The sequence below is a fragment of the Sitodiplosis mosellana genome, unplaced genomic scaffold, assembly GCF_009176505.1.
Source record: "Sitodiplosis mosellana isolate CC-2019 unplaced genomic scaffold, AAFC_SMos_1.0 Smas_scaffold_6166, whole genome shotgun sequence".
Classification (NCBI taxonomy): domain Eukaryota; kingdom Metazoa; phylum Arthropoda; class Insecta; order Diptera; family Cecidomyiidae; genus Sitodiplosis; species Sitodiplosis mosellana.
Genome location: NW_022601407.1, coordinates 2,001,573 through 2,024,487, shown reverse-complemented (window position 1 = coordinate 2,024,487; position 22,915 = coordinate 2,001,573). Strand labels below are relative to the sequence as shown.

At 34.7% G+C, this 22,915-nt stretch overlaps 1 protein-coding gene across 10 annotated transcripts; it reads right to left on the bottom strand.

Moving 5' to 3' along the window:
• Positions 1–197: 197 nt before the first annotated feature.
• On the bottom strand, positions 198–21,321 carry LOC129574968 (Ig-like and fibronectin type-III domain-containing protein 1). Of its 10 annotated transcripts, none has more exons than XM_055457690.1 (22): positions 21,058–21,321; positions 19,772–20,149; positions 8,585–8,694; positions 7,516–7,689; positions 7,024–7,158; positions 6,779–6,941; positions 6,558–6,690; positions 5,770–6,491; positions 5,552–5,707; positions 5,353–5,477; positions 5,234–5,292; positions 4,975–5,128; positions 4,792–4,912; positions 4,134–4,380; positions 3,366–3,668; positions 3,205–3,245; positions 3,054–3,118; positions 2,857–2,987; positions 2,055–2,298; positions 1,808–1,986; positions 793–1,746; positions 198–730 (listed from the first exon to the last, which is right to left on the bottom strand). In XM_055457690.1, exons 3-22 carry the CDS (start codon positions 8,661–8,663, stop codon positions 536–538), a joined length of 4,380 nt encoding a protein of 1,459 aa, XP_055313665.1. In that variant the 5' UTR covers positions 8,664–8,694; positions 19,772–20,149; positions 21,058–21,321; the 3' UTR covers positions 198–535. The 10 variants fall into 10 exon arrangements, with proteins under 10 accessions (XP_055313665.1, XP_055313662.1, XP_055313664.1 ...); XM_055457687.1 differs by having other exon boundaries at positions 19,772–20,509; positions 21,157–21,321; XM_055457689.1 differs by lacking the exon at positions 21,058–21,321 and adding an exon at positions 20,994–21,010 and having other exon boundaries at positions 19,772–20,509.
• Positions 21,322–22,915: the final 1,594 nt, after the last annotated feature.

Below are 22,915 nucleotides of genomic sequence, written 5' to 3'. Positions count from 1 at the left end.
GTTCAAAACTGCACCGAACAGATGGAGCTCGCTGAAGGGAGGACAATAAATGCTTTAGCACTAAATGTATGTTATTTGCATTATAGATAGATGTTCTTTCTTAGTAATCTGTCCATAATATGGTTTTGTTTGTGCTTTTTGGTTTGAGACCTGCTATATATGCAAAAGCATATTTATTAAATTGACTAGAGATTCCCTTTTGTTTTTGCAAATTCTTATTATCAATAATATATTTACATTTTCTGCCATAAATTTCTATTGGTTTATTTGAAATGGTCTAGAAAATTTTGGAAAGAAATCTTAATTCAATAAGCCGTTATTAATCGGTTCGAGTGTTGCACAATTATATTGCAAATGGCAAATCTTTTGATTATTTTCCCACTAAAATCTGAATAAAACGTCGGAAAAGCGCTCTTCTCCTGCCAATCAATTATAACACAATGTATGATGTGCTCTAAGACAAAACAAAACACAGTTCGTCACAATCAAAGTGTCAAAGTTCAATCGATAAAAAAAAAACGAAACAATAATTATTTTAAGAAACCAATCGTTTGAAACCAGATCCTTTATGACCCAACTTCAATTCATCGTATATTGATGGATTCACTTCTGTTGCATCTCTCGACATTTGATTTTGATCACTAGCATGACCATTTGCCGCCGTTCCGGTTGTCGAAGGTGCATTTTCCGCCCTCCAATTCATCGCCGTATCTCCCGATAGAGAAGAAATCTAAAAAAACAATAAACCCATCAGCCGATATTGTAAACTACCAAAAGATCTATTTATCTTACTTGAACATTTTCTATGTTAACTTCTCGCATATAGCTTGGATTCTCGAATGAAACGCCGCCATTTGTTACATTTTTCATTGTGATTCGCTTTTTATACAGTAGCACTGCCGCGATTCCCAGCGCGATGGCTACGATGCCGGCGAAAACGCCCAACATAGCACCGGTAGAGCTTGACCCAGATGCTGAAGTTATGTACTGTTGGCCGAGTTGGAATTTGATTGGATCAGTCAACACACTCGACCCATATTGATTGCCGGCTTTGACAACGAGCTCATAAACTATATTCGGTCGCAAGTCTCCAATTCGAATGTTCAAGTCTTTGGTATCCACGCGATACGTTCCAATGCCACTTATACTGTTTATAGGGTTATGATCGGTTGTTGGCTCTACTTCATGCCAATAGATTCGGTATCCTTCAACCACATGCGCGTTTTTCTTTGGTGGATCCCATTTGATCAACACTTCCGAATTTGAAACTACCAAAACGGCCAAATTCAAAGGTGGACTTGGTAAACGATCGCGGTTCGACTGGAAACAGTCGATGATCGTTTTTGTATGTTCCAAAACACATACGCCATATTTTACCGAATTGATCGGTTCGCCGCGACACCAATTCAAACAAGATCGGGGAACATGTTCGTTTGCACAACAAGAACGATGATCAGAGCCATCGGCAGCACATTTCATCAATTTATCGAAGTCGACCAAACATTCCGGGCGACTCTTAACAGCATCAATATCAATGTAGAAACTGCAGGCATCTATACAGGACGATGAAACATTTTGTGCGATGCAGCATTCGGATACATTATGAGCCGCCGGCATATTTCGAATTCGAATCGATACAGCCCTCGTGTCCGATCCTAAATCATTTTCGGCGTGACAGAAATAGTCGCCAACAAATTCATTGGTAAGACGTAGAATTGTAAGAGTCATCGTCAACGAACTAGGATCCTTGAAAAGATCAGACATTTTTAGATGGTTTTTAATTCAAAAATATCCGAATCTCACTTACATCTGAACTTGCATCTGTTGTCATTTCATAGTTGCTTCCGAGTGGAACTGGCTCGTGGCCCTCGTGGTCTCTCCAGAAGATGACCTTTGGCGGTGGCTTCGATTTCACAACACACTTCAATTCAACACGTTCTCCGAGCAAGGCCATAGTAACTGAAGAAGGCTGTATTTGAGGCGCAACTGTAATCAATTTAAACTAACCGTATGAAACTGTTTATTCCCTGGACCATTATTCAATTTACACTTACAGCTGATTCGAATCCTTTTTCCAGCTTTTGTAGGTACGCCGTATCCATTTGTTGCATAACACAAAATTTGTTCCATATCCTTAGTAACATTTTGTATGGTCACAACCATATGTCTTCCCACTTCCTGACGAATCAAATGCCCTCCAATGTACAGTGAAATGGTTGGGATTGGATTTCCTAAGGCCAAACAGAATATCGTCATTGAGCCACCTTCGGCAACGATATCCGGTTGAACTGCCGGGGGCTGTGATTGTCAAATAAAATATTACTCAACTTTAGTCACATTTCTTGGAAACATAGAACATTTCCATCTTCACGATATCGAAAATTATGTATGCAAACGTGTTTATCGTCTGTCAGAGACTTCGATCGTCTATCTGCCGAAGAACAGGTTTACACACACACAACTTTGAATGGATCGTATTATGGAATTGAATAATGTATTCGAATTGATGGATATACCCGTGTGCAAATAAAATGACTAACAGTAACTCAGTTCTATGTAGCTGTATGTAGTGATACACAACTAAAACTGGCTAAGTTGATTGAAAAAATGCGTTTTGTATGGAGACAATCGCGTTTAGTCATTCTCTTAGTCAGTCGACTAATTTGGGACATTTTGACTAAGAGTGATTTGTGATTAAAAGTAACTGCAGTTGCTTATTTTGTTCGAGACAATCACTTCTAGTCAGTCAAATAGTCACTGGATGTCCTAAATTAATCGACTGACTAAGTAAGTCCAAAAATTTCCACACGGGTATGATTTCAAATAATTTCCGAATTTTTATATAAAAAAAAGTACATCAACAAATGCCGGCAGTGCTGGATCGGTGAATGCAACTAGAGTTTCTGATGGCAAACTTTCCCCTTTTCGTCCAATCGCAACAACGTAGATGACATGCTGTGAATTTGGTTTCAAATTTACCAAACGAGCTAAAATTTGAATACAAATAAATTTAAGCATATTAAATAGATGTCAAAGAATGATCCAATAAATACCATAGGTCAAACGTGTCTCGATGGTTGTAAAAGTTTCATTGTCAGCAGTTGCCTTGTGGTAAACACTGCAAAAATGTATGTTTTTTAGTTAATGCGATTCATTAATTGAAAAATCGATCGAATAATGATCATAACAGTATTTGAAACTCACTGATACGTAATTATTTCATGAAGATGGGAATATTCGGGTGGCTGCATTCCATGTGTTTTTTTTTTTTGAAGAAGAAAAATGTTAATGATGCATTTCATGTAGTGCGAATAGGATAATGTTTATTGCAAAACAATAAAATAAAATTGACCAAAAAAACTCACCTGCCACGAGATCGTAACGTATGTTGCACTGTGTGCAGAAATCGACAGACTATGAGGTGGTGATGGTACACCATAATTTGAAGCATCTGATTCTTTAACTGAAAAAAACAATTTTGTGTTTATCATCAAAATGTTCACGATTTCATTTTTCATTACACACACACCGTTATCGGTCGTATTGATTAAAAGCATCGATGAAGGAAGTGAAGTTCCGTGGGCATTGCGAGAATAAACAAGAACCCGATAGAGTGCATTGCTCTCGAGATTTGTAAGTTCAATATCGTTGTCTGTCGTGTTGACTTCCTAAAATTGTGTACATGTAAAAAGGTGCATTAAGTTTCAGTACACTTGAACTAGATCTGTGTTTCCATATTTGATGTCTGTACGTGAGTATGTTCCAGGTAAACGTTCGATTCACTGAATTGCATTTTGGTAAATCTTGCAAACAATTAAAGAGAATGAGTTCTACATTTGCCGATCGATGCACAAGTCGTCGATCGGAACAAAAATCGTGATTTTTGTCTAAAAACTATCTACATCACGCTTTGATGTACATGTACATACAAATGTATGGATTTGGATGGGGAGTACCACAGAGTTCATTCCTAAAAGTGGCTCTTTTAAGAACTTTCGCCAGACTGAAAAACGTCTAACGGTATACATAACTTAGGAAAGAATTTGAAGAAAAGTGGCTGTTTACCCGGATCTTATGCACATACGGACATTCAATTTTATATACATGAAAGAATAAGAATTTCGAATATTCACATTTTCCATTTTCACAACAGTCTCATATAAAGTCATATTGTTCACTTTGCCATATTGTACGACAAAGTCAATGTCATTGGTTTTCTTCGGAGCATTTGCTGTTTGATTGGTATCTTCTTCATTTGGTATCCACTCGAGGGAAATTGACGATTTGGTAACTAGCGTTGCATGGAAGTTTTCAACAGGACCTGGAATATTTTCCGTGCCCTCTTCGAAACACTGAATGATATTTCCACCATATGCGAGGCTATGAAAGAAAAAAAATTATAAATAAAATTGAGTATTAGTTTGGGCGCCAGAAGATTTTACAGAGAGCAAAAGACTAGTGTGTCGAAACTTTTGATGAGTAATGTATATGAATCAGAGCGAATCAAAGATGCCTCCAAAATACTTGAAAAAAAAACCAAAACATGAATATTGTTCGTACGAAGATTATCAAAGCAAAATTTTCAAGAAAATGTTGAAAAAAATGACACAGAGCACATTCTGATTTCAAACTGCAACACAATTTACGTTTCACTTTTGATTTCAATTTCATTTTGTGTCTCTTTAATTGAAAAATCTAAATGATTTGATTTTGTTCTGATATTTTTAAATTCTGAAGGGATATCTAATCCGCGCCAATTCATATGTAGATATTTTGTATGTCAATAAATACCAATCCACAGGCGGTTGAGGAATCAATCCACGGCAAAGTGATAAACATTTTGATACAACGCCTCTGCGGGAACAGCATGGTGTATGGTCACGACCGCCAGCTGCACATTTTGCGAGTGCCCCTGTGAAATGAATATACTTTTAACCAAGTTGTCTCTTTTAAATAGCCATTGACATCTTTTACCCATTTGTAAGGAGCATGCTTGTCCTAACATTTGCAAATCGGACACTTTGATGTCATATGTACATAATGGCATGCACTGCGGTAATACGGAGGCAGCCTTACAGCATGCTGTTATATTGTACGTTGTGGATGAATCTGAATCACTTAAATCAACCTTTGAAGATGGAAAAACAGTTTTAATCAATTGAATACAAGACTCGCTAAGAGGGATTAAAAAAAAACATTTTGAAATGAGTTTCAATGATAGGAGTTTACTTACTTGAGGTTTCGTTCTAAATACTAAACGTGAACTTGGGGGGCCGCGTCCGTGGACATTAACTGTGATATAAACAATTCAACCTTGTATTGATGGTATAGTGCTTTAAACTTTCATATTACCTGCAACAACATAGGCCTCGTAGAATGTATTGGCATCGAGATCTTCAATGATAATTGGTGCATGATCTTTTTCAATTACAGTAAACGCTTCGTCCGTGTCCATTTTTCTCAAATGGACATTATAACTATTTTGAAAATGCAAAATTATTATTCAGAAATTTACTAAAGATTTGGTTTTAAAAATGTGAAAATAACGAACCTAGTAACCGTTTCCGGCAAAAGTTTCGGTGCATTCCATTCAACGATTGCAAAACGAGACGAAATAAGTCTTGCCTTAACACGTGTTGGTTGACCAGCCAGTACTCCATAGCCTTGTAACAAACAACTAGAGTATTCTGGCATGTATTGGAGACAACTAAAACGATAGAATCCCATTAATTCAGTCAATTTTCTTCGTTCCCTTCAAATCCAACATACCGGAACAATGAAAAAGTGATAGTTGTAACATTGCCAGAGCAAAATGACATACAGCTGTCCGGAATACCTCTGGATTTACAGCACGGGGTATGATCGATTTTATTTGCTAGACATGAAAATGTTATGTTTGCCCAAGGTGCGCACACCATCAAGTCCGGAATCTGTGTGAAATCCGTTTTCTTCGGATCGCACATTTTATCGACGCAATTCCGATGGGTCATTCCATTTCGAACACAGCAACCTCGAATGTCCGGCAATGCCGGAACAACCGAAACACTAGTTTTTGATTCAACACCCGAATCCAATGTCAACGAACGCACTCGAACACTGGGCAAACTTGAACCGAAGTTATTGTTCGCAGTCATGGTTATTGAATACATTGTGTATGGTTTCAAATTGTGTATCACAGCCGAATCCAGATCAGCTGATACGGTAACACTAACTTCTGAAGTTATGTTCGGTACAGCCGCGTCATCGAATGAATGAAGCACGGTGCAGTTTATAGAATAGCTTTTTACTTTGTCTGGCAATCGAGTTGGCGGTGACCAGCTTACTTGCAGTGAATTCTCATTCAGTGGTTCGACGACAATTCCCTCTGGTGGACCGGGAATGTTTTGTACACCTTCCAAAATACACTTCAGCGCCGGTAATGTATGTGCCACGCAGGAAACACGTGATCGCACATAGTCAGTGAATGGTGTATAGTCACCTTGGCACATATCCTGATTTAGTTTTTATTTTTTAATTCATTAATTTCGATAGAAATTTCGAAATTCGCTTTTTTTTACCTGACAAACATCGGGAATTTTTTTTCTTTCACAGCACGGCAAATGGTTTCGACCGTCAGCCATGCATTTAACAATTCGCGGAAAGTCTGATTCGCATACATCGGGCTCAACACCAGCTGTTCCGTCGATAATGCTACACACAAATATGAATTAATTTAGAATCAAATTTGGATTTCCTACATTTTAACATGATTTTTGACAATAACAACAAAGAATAATACTTGTGAATTGTACAGAATCCCAAACATTTGCTTGAAACGTTCATTGATTTACAGCAATCGGTGAAATCATGGACATATTCACTCGGTTCAATTGCAGTTTCTGGTGTTGTAGATGTGGAAACTGACGAATTTTTTGGTGTGACAGATTTACTTAGTGATTTGACTGTAATTTATAAAAAGAAATGCATTCAATTCGATCAATATGATTTTCATCGACTAATTTATCAAATAGTTTTGAGATTCACCTTTTAAAGCATGAAAACTTTTGATTGGCGGATTGATGTTTACTTCGCACACATATAAATCCGAATCGGTTGGCTTTGTGTCCGTAATTAGGAGAACCCATACATCACCTCCACTAGGCGTTTTCCCTTTTGGAGCTGCATTTTGTTTAAACGATTAAAACAAATTGTAAATTTGTTTCTGATAAGTCTAAAATATAATGTAGAAGAAAATGATAGTTGATCCCCCGTGCAAACGAAATGACTAACGGACTCAGTTGTGCCGAACAACAGAATCTAGCTAAGTTGATTTAATTCCAAATTTTGTGTCGAGATAATCAAGTTTAGATTTTTGAAATATTTGAAAATAGTTGATCTGCTACTCAGTCATTTGCACAGTGGGTCTTTATATAAAATATCATCTCAATAGCAGTATGTCTTAGATTTTTTTTCCATGAATCTTCTGATATTGCGATGTTAAGTTGTATTTCCATTGTGAATGTTGATGCAACATACTTTCATCGTGAAGAACACGGAAACGTCGATCGGTCGTAACTCTGTTCTTTCCTGCAGCTAAAATGTCATTGTTTCCACGACGCCATAAGACTGTGTCATTCGAGAAGGAACCCATTATCACACACGTTAACAGTGCATCTTTACCCTCAGTAACAACAGTGGGTCCTCCAGAGGCTGCAAATTACAAAAAATTCTCATAAAATCGTTTGAAAAATGTAATAAAACTTCACAATAAAATCCATTTTAGCGCTTTGATGGCTATAATCCATTCAATTGTAGTTTATTCAATTCTCTATGACAATGCCCGAAAGCACCTGATCGTATCAATGCCTGTTAGCAACAAACGTGTGCACCACGGTAGTCAAAACTGTAAACACTATACACGGTGTTCGATATATGAGTTCGTGTGTTATTTTTTACTATATGTGGCGCTGGTGTTAGGTGTCGAAAAATTAAGCATCTGGCTAGCAGGCATCGTATTCCCTTATCAGTAACAACGAAAATGAATTTTTCCCTTATTTCCACTCAATTTTGAGTCACTTTTACTCACAACTTTATTCGTTTCATAGCTCCCACTGTTAGATGTCATTTCTATTACATTATTCACTTTGGCAGTTCAAGAGCATTATTCAAATGTACATCAAAATGTGGCCACCTTGTAGTTATCGTGTTTCAAGTTGTGCATGAAATTGGCCCACGTTGAAGACTTGTATGTTATGCGGCTAGTTATGCGGTTCATTGTATACGAAACAATGTACACAGAGAATTTTTTAATCGTCATCTGGAACTTGACGATTTTGAACAAACTTTTTCACATGGACTTTGAACTTTTTCACCCATGACTGACATTGTCGATATAACAGAAACGCAAAAAGAATACACAATCAATACTAGAACACACGTCAAATCCCAGTGAATGGTTAAAATCCAACGATACCCCAATATTCTTTGTGTATGTGTTTAGTAATTCTGAATACACAAACATATGCAAGGTGACACAAATGAAGGACTTCCTACTTATAAGAAATGGTGAGTCTTTCAAAATGTTCCATAAACAATATTCACTTACCAATTGGGTTTGCTTCAGCATAGTAAAAAATTAATAACGTTGATAAAGATAAAGCACAAAATTTCACAATTGTTTTCATTATTAAGGCACACCAAAATCGTCTCTGGTATCTGTTGAAAATAAACAAAGAGTATATAAACTATAGGTTTTTGCGTTCAATTTTTTTCAACTACGATTATATGTATTTCATCATAAGTCACACCTTCAAATTGAAATACGAATTGAAAAAAAAAAAAAACAATTGGAGCGTGTTAACGACCTGTTTGGAATAGAGTACTTTTATGGTTTTCAATCTATCATTTCTCTTCTAGCTCTTTTATTTGAAGTGAACATTTTCCATTTGACCATTCGTTGAAGTGCAATCAGTTTTTCATTTTGTTTTCATTTATGCGCAATTAACCGCAAACAAAATAATTTAAAGTTTTAAACACACGAATTTGCAAAATTTGATTCAAGTTTTTTTTTATAGAAATTTCATTAATATAAATCGAACTTTTGCGGTCGGATTATGTATTATATGCGATTTAAAACTATAAAAAAAATTACTTTTAGTGTTCCCGAAGATTGTATACAAACAAATCACATTGAACTACTTGTTACAACTTTCAAAATATCTTCCATTAAAAATTTTTATTTTTCAACTTTCATTTGATTAATCGAATAATAAAGTAGAATTTAAAAATAAGAATTTCTAGTAAGTTTGGTTTGTCAGTATTCAATGAACACGAAATTGTCAATGCTTTTGCTTTTGACGTGTACCGGGTTTCGGGCGATTGAGCAAACGGCCGAACGACTACAGAGGACCGAATGGTGTTTTCAAGCCAAGAATTTGTTGTGTTTATTGGTTGGTAAGGTGAACACCAACACACCGCCGCATGACTTCTAAAATTTATCAACACATAGAATGACTATAAATACCATAAGCCAGTGACCACAACAAGTGTATTGGACGGTTTTTTTCGTATTGCAATAATCTAAAATTAATATCAAATTAGAACATAGTATAATGTAGACAACGCATGCGATCGATATCAACGGTTTTAAAAGAAAAAGAGAGAGAGAGAGAGAGAGAGAGAGAGAGAAAACCATAACAAGCAGGACACAACATGAAAGAGTGGCTAACATAAGCGTATTGGATGGACTATGTGTTGTAGAAAGTGGAATCCTCGTGCCGAAATTGAACTGAACACCTGTCTGCGCGGAATAATGACTCGAATCGATTTTTCTTTGGCCTCTTGCCAGCAATTTTCTTTTTACACCTATATATTCTTCTGCATTACAAATTTGAGGTCTATGCATAAACATCCAACCACATGGATAACCCATATATATACATACATGTATTGAGTAAAATAACATTACATCAAAACTGTCATTTTCTATGCATCAGACCTCGAACTATCAAAAACCAAACGCAAACACACCCATATATTGCGCGTGTAATGAAACTACAAAGTAAACGAAAACAATGGTACGAGTAGTGGGACATGTAAACATGCCGCGAATACGAATACAAAGACACACATACCATTTACCGTCTATTTTTGTTTTTCACACCGATTAAATGTATGGAAACGGTTTCGCTGGAAATCAGCTGATTTCCAACTCAGTCTACTGTAGTCATAAAGAAACGACAACAGTATTTGAAATTTAAATATTTAGTATTCACATATTTGAACAGTTATGCTTATAGATTTTTGTTGTTGTTTCTTTTCGGTTGCGTATTGCAAACAATGGAACATGACTATTGTGATGTAATATCGAGAAAAAATGGGATTGCATTCATTTCTTTTTTGGAGGTATATAGATTAAGCGGTTTGAGATATATTTTGAAGAATTTAAACGTTATCCATTTGGATTTCTCGTCGAAGATCTTTGGCCCAACGTATCAAGTTATCGATGCGAAAAAAGTTAAAGATGATTTTTGCAGATCAAAGCGCACATAAAATTATCAATTCAACTGGTCTGGCAATATTTTTATACTTTTGCGCTCAGCATGTCAAATGAATCTCAAACTGGTTTGGATTTCATTTTCATTTTTTTTTTTGGAATATAATTAGCTTATTTTAGATAACTTTTATTTTTTTTCTCGCCCGACTGTTTTTCATACTGATTTCTCTATGAGCTGTCAGACATAAAAGATGCCATGTTATTACCATTTTATTTCATTATTATTTATTTATATTTTGGTTAAAAGGTCAAAATATTGTTTTATGGTGTCATTTACTCAACTGATCATACCTATTGATTGAATGCCGTTGAACCAGTCCAAATGACGCAGTTTTGTTTATGTTGAGACAATTTATTCAACGAAAAAAATATCTTTTAGGTGAAGAATGTTATTGGAATTTTTCCTGTTTTCAACACAATTGTAAATCAATAAAAATAAAAATCTTATTCTATTTGTTCTTATGATAAAAAAAATCCATGATTTGATCCTAAATTTGAATTTAGTGGAGGTTGAGTCGAATTGGTATGTTCGAATATCGTTTTTCGGTATGTTCAAATATCTAATAACTCAGTCCAGTATTTCGAGCTGCGTATTATCATATGATGGGTATGGTCAAAGCTCATCTTTCGATATGCTTTTGGTACAATGCGATTGGGACGAATATGTCCCCAATATCATTGTATATCCCAAATATAATAAGTAGCCAGACATCACACTTCATCTGAATAAAGCGTGAAGACATGTGCTTCATATATACATATATATATATATCAACTTATAATCTCAATTTCCAGAAGTTTTGGAACAAGACGAGTCCAAAGTCTTTTGTTTTTACGACCGCATGAGACGAAAGGAGAATTATTTATCACTTTCATTGGTTGCAGCGAGACGAACTGCAATTAAACATGGACAAAAGACTCAAGTTTCATACATTTAAACTTGTTTTGGATTTGCGCATTATTTCTCAATCTAAAATAGCTCGATATTGTTTCAGTAGCAATTGGAAGAATCACGGCAGAATAAAAGTTAAATATACACATTAATGTGATTTAATGGTATCGCCGGTGTGATAGATCAGTTCACGTAAGTGCGTAGAACGAAATGGCTGCGGCAATTGCGTTGCAATCGTTCGTTCGTTCTTTCGTTGCTGTTGTTGTTGTTTTTGATGTCGTTTCGATTTGAATGTCAATGTTGCAAAACCAGCCAAACCACTTATTTTTATAGGTGAATCAACTCTTCGTGCTTTTGAATAAGAAACACCCTCATTTAGACAGTTTGATTTCATACCAGCGACATGTGATTAGTGAATTAATAAAATAAATTTCCGGTTTTATTTCTCTTAAAATTATTTTCGTTTTTCATTCAAGCAAGTGATAGATAAACTTTAGAAAAGCAAAGCTTCAATTAATAAAACGGATGCAACTACTCATCTAAAACACTTAGTGATTAATAAACACGGATTATAGCCTTAGATCATTGTTATATAATAATGATAATCAAATAAATGTGACAAAATTAATTATTTAGTAAATAATTCTCCGAAAATTGGTTTGATCCAAAAATGAATCAATTTTTCCTCGGTATTATGTATCAGTTGATTCGAACATCATTTGGGAAAGTTAATTTGCATATCATCGCTTTGAAGAAATTTTTTTTTACGTCGATTCCAATATAGACTTCACATAAAACATTCATTTTCGGTGTAATTACTTTTAATCATAAAATAGATCATAGAGAGGGAAATTGTGTCATTGTCAAAGTTATTGCTGCATATATTTATTACCTTGTCAACAAAATTTTCTCATGATTGTAGTTTCGCGTTTTTTTTAACCGATTCATATCATTACGTTTAAAACTTGCACTAAATCTGCGATACATACTAATTTCAAGAAAGGTTTTTTTCATGCAATCAACTTATGTTGCCGTTGGAGTATGTAGCCCTACTTAATATAGTAAACGAATAGAATATTAATTGCACACGTTTGCTATTCATTTTCACGCATCGTCTTTCAATATTTACACATCGCAATATTTGGTTTGCCGTATATTCAAGTACGCATGAAACATAATTTCTCTAGTCAACAGATATTTCACGATTCACTTTTCACGAAAACTAAAACAATCGTGATTCACTTATTCATAAGTGGTTTCAATTCAGTCATTTTCATACCCAGACACTCATGTGTAATCAATGAAAAAAACAAATTGTGGAGTGAACTCGTGATTCCTAATCGCAAGTTTGTCGTTTGGCCAAACGAATCGAAATGAATTAATGTCCTTGAATAACATTTTTCTGTTCGTAGACACACTTATATTAATTCAATCAATTTCAAGTTCTACGTGTTTTTAAGCAAAAAGCTTCAAAAAAATCGCTCAACAAAAAACCTAAAAAAAAGCATTGTATCACGCTATTGTGGTTTTCATTTTTCGTTGTGTTTCGTGTTTGTTCTTTTTTTTCTCTCGTTATTTTCTTTATTCTCTACTGATGTGAGAATGATGATGTATCACAAACTGAATATAAAACGAATTACATACACAATTTGAAATTTTCCGCATGCACTGTATTGCAGCGGCTGTAAAATTGTTGTAATCAAGCCGCTTTTCTGACGTTTGATCGTCATTATGGAGATTGGAATGAAGGCAGAAAAAGATTCTTTGTCGCAAATTCGATTGATATAGCTCATCAAGAGCTTTAATAAATCACCTTAATTATAGAACAGATGTAATTTTCTGCTTAAAACGCGTCTATTCTTGAAACATTTCATTTCTCACAAATCTAAATTGTCTTCATTATACCAGACATTAAGCGCACAAAAAAACGTGAACCCATACGACACCATACTAATACCACAATTTTTAAGATTTGTCATACAAAATGGGTTTTGCACCAATGAGCCATTCTTCTTAGGTAGTGCAGCAATTATCGGGTGGAACCAATACTCTTTTTTTAATGAACATTTGCGGGAAAATAGTAAGTTTTTGTATGTAGGTTCGTTAGATGTGCAAGTGATTGCGCACGTAAATAGTGGTTATTACACTTAAGACTAATTAGTATTGACATTTAACTCCACTGATGAGTTCTCAATTGTGGAAACTAGTGTGACATAATAAGGTAAGTATTTACACGTACAAAATGCAAAATGTGTATTCGTGCCAAAAACTCTGACCACTCTTATCGTGACGGGTGTGCTATATTGACTATTCAGCGTTCATCACGTGATTTTACAATGATAAATTTTTGTGGTGTCTTTCGCGGAACAAAAAAAAAATTATTTCTGCAAATAAAATTTAACACTTCTTTGGTCCATGGTCTAGTGATCCCCTAGTAGTGAACCGGAAAATAAAATCCATTTGATGAATAGTGAACACCCTATAATCAAATATTTGATTAGAGAAGAATTGATTCGATGGCATCATTGCCTACTTGTATTAAATCAAAGATTGTATATTTGATGCTGGACAGGCCTGAGCTGAGCTGAATTTGCTAAATCAGGCGCCGGATGAGGTATTTTAGCGCACTTACGGTGCAAAATTGCCATGCATCTCTGGAATCCACGCTGTTTATCAATTATATTTAGGTGCATTCCAGTGGACCACGTCAATTTTGCACCTAAGTAAGTGCATTAAAATACCGCTTCAGGTGCCTGAGTTAGCAGATTCAGCTCAGCTCAGGCCTACTCAGCATCAAATATGCAGTCTCTGTATTAAATGAAGTGGATAATATATTACCTGTGGAGATGCGATGCACCCAACAGCATTATATTTTGCATATATGCAAAATATTTCTTCTCTAGCTCATAATAAATAAAAGATAAATCCAGGCCATCGTTCGTTCGAACATGGTATGTCATACAATTGCCAAGTTTAAAATCGATGTATATGCAGATTTGCATAATATTAAAACTTGACATCACCGTACATTTCATATGCCGACTTTTTTTCATTTGAACCAACCGAATCCAAAATTGGAAAAGAGAATCAGCTCAGTAGATCAGCAAAAATGATTTCAATCCATCAAACCTGTTACTACCCAAAATGGTATACAGTGCATTCGACAAAATAAAAACAAAAATAACTAAATTAACAAACAAATCACACTTCATTGTCATTAACGCTTCGGAAATTTTATAGATTGCGTCAATAATTGCATTAATAAAGCATTGAAATGCACTGTTCAATCCGGTATGTGCATATATTACCGTTCAATCGATCCATACTCATGGAAAAGATCGTTGATATGTTGTTTTTTTTTATTGTCTGTATAATTACGTATCTAAGTTCTTGTTGATTACTACACCGTAACCTTGATCCATAGCTACAAATGCATCACATTCAGAGAGATAAAAAATGAGATTGAACGAACCAACAAACATTGCCATACAACACTTTATCATTCGTGATTCAGCATTCGTTGGGTTCAATTTCAGTCGGATCAATTCGCCGTTCGTTAAATTAGGTAATGTGCATGTTATTTTTTGTCTGTTTCTGTTTCTTCTTCTAAATTTGACTTGACCGATCGAATGCTGTGTGTGAGTGTTTGAGCTTGTTTTTTTTACTTTGTAAATTTTTCACTCAACTACTAGTTTCTATGCTACGAACGTGATGAGTTTTGAAGTAACAAACTCGTAAGTAAAAAAAAATCTGAAGCATAAACGAATCACCAACACATATTGAATGAAGAAATATCATCACCAATTTTGTTGCATTTATATAGCTTTGATGATCACTCCGTTTGAGCTTAATTTCACACAAATCTTCGGTTGTTATTATGTCCGTTTATTTTAGTACTTTCTAGGGGCTTCACTCACTTCCAAAAAGTTCAAATTACTGTGGATTTTCGTGTTTAGGTAATATTCGGGACATGTCAAACATTTAGGTCCAATATTCCAACTCGACAGCCAATACCAACTCATCGCAAAATGTGTTTTTTTATCAAATTAATTTGCATTAAAATAAATTCAATTCGAAACAAAAAAAGTTGAATTTTTCTAAAAAATAATAATGAAATTGTATGTTTTTCTTTGAATCCATATTCGTATTACTGCACTACAGTCAATCCGAAGTGGTATTCCACTTGTGTACAGCCCATAACTTTATTATGCAAATTGGTGTTGCACGTATATCCAGCACGTAGACATATGATTTACACGGAGATGTCTCCTTTGTTGTAGTCATTCTAACGTGTTGTTCAAGGACTCATTCAAATGAATATTATTTGCTGCGCATACTTATGTTTATTCGATGGTGAGTTCAATCGTTTATGGCCAAAAGCAATTGAAATTCCACCGTATTTCCAATAATTTAATGCAAAATCAACATATTTGTCTTAAAAAGCTGAAATTATACTGATCAAAAGTGAATTCTTGCAAAATAGCTAAATGCAGCACGCGTTTGATTTGAAGAGCGACCTACCTATGCGATTGGTTGGTTCGATTACAAGTAACTGGTAAATACGGCCAAAGTAAAATTGACGAATACTTGTTAATTTGCTTAATATGGACAGTCGCATAAAAACATATCAAAAAACAAAATTAGCTCGGATTCTTTTGTTGACAGTGTTGAATCGGAAAATTTTCAAGGTTTTAAGCTTTCAGCATAGCACTCATTTAGTATAGCTATACTGCTATATAAGTAGTGTGTGGATGCTATGCATACCGTAGATTAATGAATTGTAATACGGCTTGGAAAATTGAACGATAACCACAATTGTATGATTGAAACAATCATAACAAAACAACAAAATAATTCGTGATACAATTTTATTTATTCAATTCTAAAGTAGCATTTTCATGTTAATTAATTGTTTCAATTGCTGTTGCGCAATCACATTGTATGAGAACGAAATCACGACGAAAAATCAACATACCGAATAATTTGATCAACCGAAACATACTTCGAAATGTTCTAATTTATGGAATTCATAGTTTCGTTTTACCTTCATTGCCTTCATATACAAGGTTTTCATTCACAGCATGATCCAAAAGTGTTAAAAGAATCAAGTTGATAGGAGATAGTTCTTCTCTATTCAGTGTCTGTGTATTTTTTTCGTGGGTCACCAATTAAATTTAGAGAAGGTTGGTGAGAGAAGTGCCTTCAAATTTATATGAGAAAACAAAAGGTTTTCAACTCACAAAAAAAATGACCAGTGAATTAAATGAAATATCCACTATTACATGCATTTGCAAGGCAAAATTGCAATCAAAGTAATGTTTCAATTATTGAAATGGCACAATAACGCATACAATTAATCGTTGTGTACATATAATGGAAAATCAAATAATTTTATTTCCAATTATGTAAGTGACGGATGAATGCTTTTGTAGAACATGTTTTCAGCCGATCACAATTTTCGTCATATGGCTAAATTGCAATTTCTTTCGATTTTCATTTGGTAATCGAGTAAACTGCAACATGCAATTATTGATGTTTAATTCTTGGTAAATTTGGGTAGAGGTTAAAACGCAACAATTGCAATAAAATATGGTTCACTTTTCCACTTATGGGTGCATATATACGTATATATTCTTCTTCGTTATATCGTAATCAATATTCCTACATATATTAGCGTTGCTTATATTGGTATGCGGCGTTGAACAGATGGAAACCTAGACATGCTTTCCATTTCATTTTTGCGGCGTAGTTACACCAGTAGACAAATGATTGAACTAGCGAATGAAGAAGAAATAATCTGATGAAACTTGTTTTTTTTAATAAACATAACAACGGCAAACAATTAAATATTGCACACGACGTACGTGTTTACGTCACATTTAATTCAAGGTGATGTGGTTTGTATATACACCTACGTACAATTCTTTTTTTTTCATTTCGGTTTGAGTTTCCCTTCATCGAGTTTATCACACTGAAAAGTAGTGTAGTATCTTCGAAGGAATTATTTTATAACAAATTTGTTCAATTTTTTTTAAAAAGGTTTTTTTTCCATTATTTTCCTATTAATTTCCCTTTGTAAATATATACTTAATTACATGCTCTTTTTATCTACATTAGATGTTAGTGGGACAAAAATGCCGTCTTTAGTAATTATCATCTCGTCTTGATTTCAACAACAGAACCTGTTTAATTGTATAACTGAGCTAAAGCAGTCGAGATGCTAAAAATGACTTGCAATTTGATTGCACAGAATAATTGCTGGAGAATATGTATTCTTCTGTTGCTTTACTCTTATCATCTTAGCAACAATAATAACAATTATTGATTCTATCGCGTCTAATTTATCCAAGCAGCTCGATTGTATTCTAAAATTGCGACATGCAAATTACGAGAACGCCGCATATCAACGCAGATCAGCCGATCTGTACAGCAGTGTATACTTGCCTTGAGTTTAAATCAAAGAAAATCTAATCAATGTATTCTAAGGTAGCAGATGAGCGACTTGAAAAAGTTCGTAAAATTATCAGCACGACATTCTGCGATTTGTGTAGTTCTAAATTATTGTTAAAAAAAAATCCAGCTCTTAGAATCGAATTTTTAATCAAACTAGTAACGCATCTACATAATGCTGCTGGATCCTAATCGTAGGAAGCTCAATGGCACTATCGACAACAACGACTACAACAACAAATATATATAAAATCTAAATAAATGCAATAAATCGTCATTGTGCTCAATTTCAAGTCATGATTCACATATTGCTACAAATTCTTTCAACATTTATGTGTCCTTCGACACCCAATGCTTGTGCATAATTCTTTGTCTTTATCGTTCACATTGATTCAAATATGATATCATGTCAGAGATGTTAATTGCAAAGATTTTTACATCTCTGGTAAGCATACAAACGAAGAAATTCTATTCTTTGCAGCAAAAACTACAAAAAATCCCCCTTATTGGTAATCATTCTTCTATCATTACTCAACAACTCTTAATTTTGACAGAGTCGAGGTCGTATATTTAGTGTGCGAATATTTTATTAATAACATTCGTTCTTATGAAGAACTTCCCCGCCATTCTCTTTCATCGTTCAATACACCAAGTGTGAATGCAACCAATAACGGGTTTTGATTGATTAACACAATTCAATCAATTGGCTTTGTTTGGCTTTTGAGCAATCAATGATGACAGCAACATATGATTATCGTCAACATATCTATCGGTATGACCACCGGATTTTTCTATCAAATACACCGAGCTTTAATTGCTTCCGCACCGAATGCTTAGAACATTGACTTGTACGCATACATCTTGGTTATATGTTTGGTTACGTTTATGTTTTCTGTGTGAGTAACACCTAATGGCTACCAGATGATGTAATTTCCAAATAGATGTCTGGTTTTCAACGAGGTGAGAATTGAAAATTGTTGTAACATTTCTTGAACTCTTTTCTGGTCAAACTACTTTATAAAGAAAACCTTCATCAAAATTTACATTAGTGTTGGAATTGAATTGGTCTTAACCGCAGATTAGAAAGAAAAAAAACTACCAAAATGTGGGTGATTCGATGTGTCTAATCAGAATACTTTATTACTTTGGCCATGCCAGTCCTTAAAATATTTAGTACGTGCCGAATTAATCTGAATAAACACAGATTCAGCAAAAAAGTGTTTATATTTTTCTTTGAATTAATCTTTCGTTATGATGGTATTGTTCGAAAAAGTAATAGGTGAAAAAAACGTTACTCACAAATCGAGAATATTACCTCTTGTAACATGTTGTGTCATTCGGTTAATGTTTTGTCTACATATCTATACATAGTACGCCCATTCAATCTATCCCAGTGATGACACATTTTAATTGTGTGTTGAACTTCAGCTGTAATCAACAAGTACTTTTCAATGTCAATGTTTATGTCCGCGATTTTGACATTAGTGTTAAGATCAATATATACAAGTCATTATTCCATTGATACTTGACGGCGATCCATCAAATTAATAATCTACATAATCTGAATGTCAAATCGATAGGCACGCATATCATGTATTTTCCATTTGTCTTCAGCATTCCAACAAAGACGTTAATTAATGTTCGAATGTATGTGTACTATTTATTGTAGGATGAAGAGACCATGAAATAGTCTCGGTTTTTTTCGGCCCCCATGGATGTACTACAGTCAAAGACTTTAAGCCATATCGAAGCAAATACCGGTTGAAAATCGTTTTTTTAATAGTAAACAAATTGGTCTTTTTCAGTCGGCTCCATATCGACCCATTTGGAATTGTTTCAATAGAGAATGTATATGTTCATTGTTTTAAATGGCTTGCTGTCTAATTGATACATACCAGTCAATTCTAATGGATGCTGTGTGCAATGATGAACGTTGGTTGGCAGTTGATTTGGCGAACTCTTGTTCGTTTCTATCGCGCTTTGAAACGATTCCAGAATACTATTTTCAAGCTCAATGAAAGCAAATCACTATGAATATTTTTTGCACTTAACGTTCATTCAAAATTGAATTAAAACGTTTTACACACATGTAGAATTTTCTCTGTCGTTTTTAATTCACTCAAATTGCATTCACAAAATTGATATAATGATTGTTCGTCTTCCTGTTTCTTATGCTGCTTCTTTCCTTTTTTTTCGTATTTCTTATATTATATTGTGTCAATACAAATCATACAATCTGTGGCGCAGCAGCAAGTACACGACACCAGAGCTGACTATGATTAGATGATGGAAAAAAAAGTGATAGCACGTAATGACGCGGAATGACAAAATATGGCAGTGGTCAACGTCAATTGTTTTAGATACTGGAGACGATTTCGATAGAGCAAACAAGTCAAGTTGGGCTCAGTCGTTCAGTCACTCACGCGTCATACACTCTTTAGAACGTTATATTGAGTCTTGCAACGATGTGTTTCGCTGACAAAAATGATGTCGTGATATTTCTTACACTATATATTGTTATGATATTCTTTTTTCTTTTCTCCATCGGACGGACGGCACAGAATACATGAGCAGCAACCACACATTGATTTATTCGAATGAATTTAATGCATAATTTCCGTTACACATTCGTTCTGTTGAAATTAGTTTTAAAGTAAATATATTAGATCGGATCACAAAACGCACAACTGGCTGGAAAATAATCGGTTTTGATCGAAAAAAATTATTCAACACATTTTATCCTACTACTAAATCTTTTCAAACAAAATATTTCGACCAAAACCAATCATTTTCGCACACATAATTTTGGTTTATTTCATTCAAAAATATTGCAACGACGAAAATTGTCTCAAACGCCGTTTCATTCAACGTTTAGACGTTCTTTTTTTCAAAAGAGGGGCCAAATCGATCCAAAAATTATTGATATTGTTAGATTCCTGCGAGGACTACGAGACATAAGAAACGTCGCACTGAACACATAAGAATATTCTAGAATTTGATAAAATGTTATCACAATTTTATCAACGTAAAATTTGAATATTTCTCCTTTTTTTCCTCTATTTTGAATAGGTCATCAAAAATGGCAATTTAAAATAGGAGAACAAAACCGATTACAACCGAGAAAAAAAATGAAACTAATTCAAACAGAGCGATAACACAGATGATGAAGCAGCGATCTTACGTTTTCTGCGTCTACTTCAAACAACGGCAAAATATTAACTAATTGGTAAAGTTTTATTTAATATTTAATTTACTGCAAAAGACATTGTAAAATGTTCACTTTTTGCGTTGCCTTTGCTGCTGCTGCTGCTACTACTGCTTTGGCTGCCGTTTTCTGTAGTTCATCGTTTTCTTTACAAGTTTTGTGATGTGTATATCTGTTTCACTCTCGGTCTCTCGCTGTCTCATTCTAGTCAACACGGTCGCTCGAAGACTCGCGATTCAATGTTGTGCTGTGTGTCTTTGAGAGCGCTCGCACGTTTTATGTTTTTATTGCCTACTATTTGGCTACAGTCAAATGTTCTCTGTCTTTGCTCTGAGAGCGTGTTTTGCATTGCACACGTAAAAGTTAAACCGAAGACCGTAAAGCAACAGCAGCTCATAAGAAGAGAATGAATAAATAAAGGGAAAAAAAATCCATGAAATTGGTCACATGTGTGTATCGCGATGGAAACACGCATTGTATTGAAGTGTATGAATTGAAATTGAATTTCGTGTATTGTAGTGCTGAAATGAATTTTGCTATGCTCACAGATGGGCATACCTATTCGTTTGTTTAGTTATCGTATACCATCCAAATTGTAACATAGTCTTAAAATAAACCGCTTTTCTGAAAAAATACAAATAAGTTATATATTCATATCGGAAGTTTTTTTCGTGATCTTCTCAAATATGATATAAAAAACAACAGTTACCCTTCAAAGTTTAGCAGAAATTGCTCCATTTGTTCAATTGTTCCAATTTGGATGGTTTACGATATGTATGGACATTTTATCGCAATATTTCTAGCATGTTATGACAAATTGACGTTTTTCCACAATGCAATTGTGAAATAATCAGAATGGTAGTAAGACAGTTGAATAGCTTGCCCATCTCCGACAATATTCTCCAAATAGTTTTTGTTTATGTCTTTTTCAATGGTTGACTTTGCAATGTTGTTGCAATCCACAATTATAGTTTTTTTTTAATTGTTTTGGCTCAACGCTTCAACACAAGTGTGGCTATTTTGTTTTTCTAAATGTGGCCGTTTTCATTATCGCAATCGTTTTTGAGATGCTTTACGGCGCAGTCCATACTAGTTGCAGTAACGTTGATCGTGCGTGCTACGGTCTGCTAATTCATTTTCTTCTGTCTTCGATTTCAATTATCCGCATTATTTTCATTGTGTATTCCCATAAACTTATCTCTCCCTAGCCAGAGATTTCAACGAAAGAAATCTTGAATTCCGTCAGTCGCTCGTTACGTTTGCATTACCCAAGGAACAAAAATGTAACCATTTTCAGTAGATTTCACCATCGCGTAATGAAACGTTTTGGCCCATTTTCGTGGTAATTTCAGTGTTATATTTAACGTGGATTATGTGCATGGTTCCCAATAAAATGACACCTTCCAATGAAATATTTTAACGCAATGCATATTATTCAAAATGTAACAAATAACGGACGGTTCACATTATGCTCGCTCCATTCTACACAGACCGTACAGCAGATATACAAACACGAAAGAAAGAATGTGAGAATGAACCGCATACAGAAAGAACAATCAAGTAACATAGCTATGTGTACTGTTGCTCTCGTGTATCCTCTGTTGCTTCTCCGCTTCGTTCGTTTCATTCTTGTGTGTGTGCTGGAGCAAGAATATTTTCATAACAAATCGAAGTCTGACTGTGGCGATCGAATTGACAGCTCTCACTGTTTCTGCGTGAAGAACAGTGCAGTTTTTGTGTTCTGAATTTCATAACGATGCAAAATATCTATTTTGAGTCGAATTCAAACGAGATTTTGAGTGTTCGTCAACACATTTTTCTGGATTGTGCTGTT

What these genes read in the sequence shown, in the direction of transcription:
- LOC129574968 (XM_055457684.1), bottom strand. Translation starts at nt 12,374, where the DNA reads ATGAATCGGTTAAAAAAAACGCGAAACTACAATCATGAGAAAATTTTG. An exon ending in AGCATGCTCCTTACAAATGG is followed by an intron (nt 4,913 to 4,974) that starts GTAAAAGATGTC and finishes TTCATTTCACAG; the next exon opens with GGGCACTCGCAAAATGTGCA. An exon ending in CACTGCCGGCATTTGTTGAT is followed by an intron (nt 2,299 to 2,856) that starts GTACTTTTTTTT and finishes TGACAATCACAG; the next exon opens with CCCCCGGCAGTTCAACCGGA.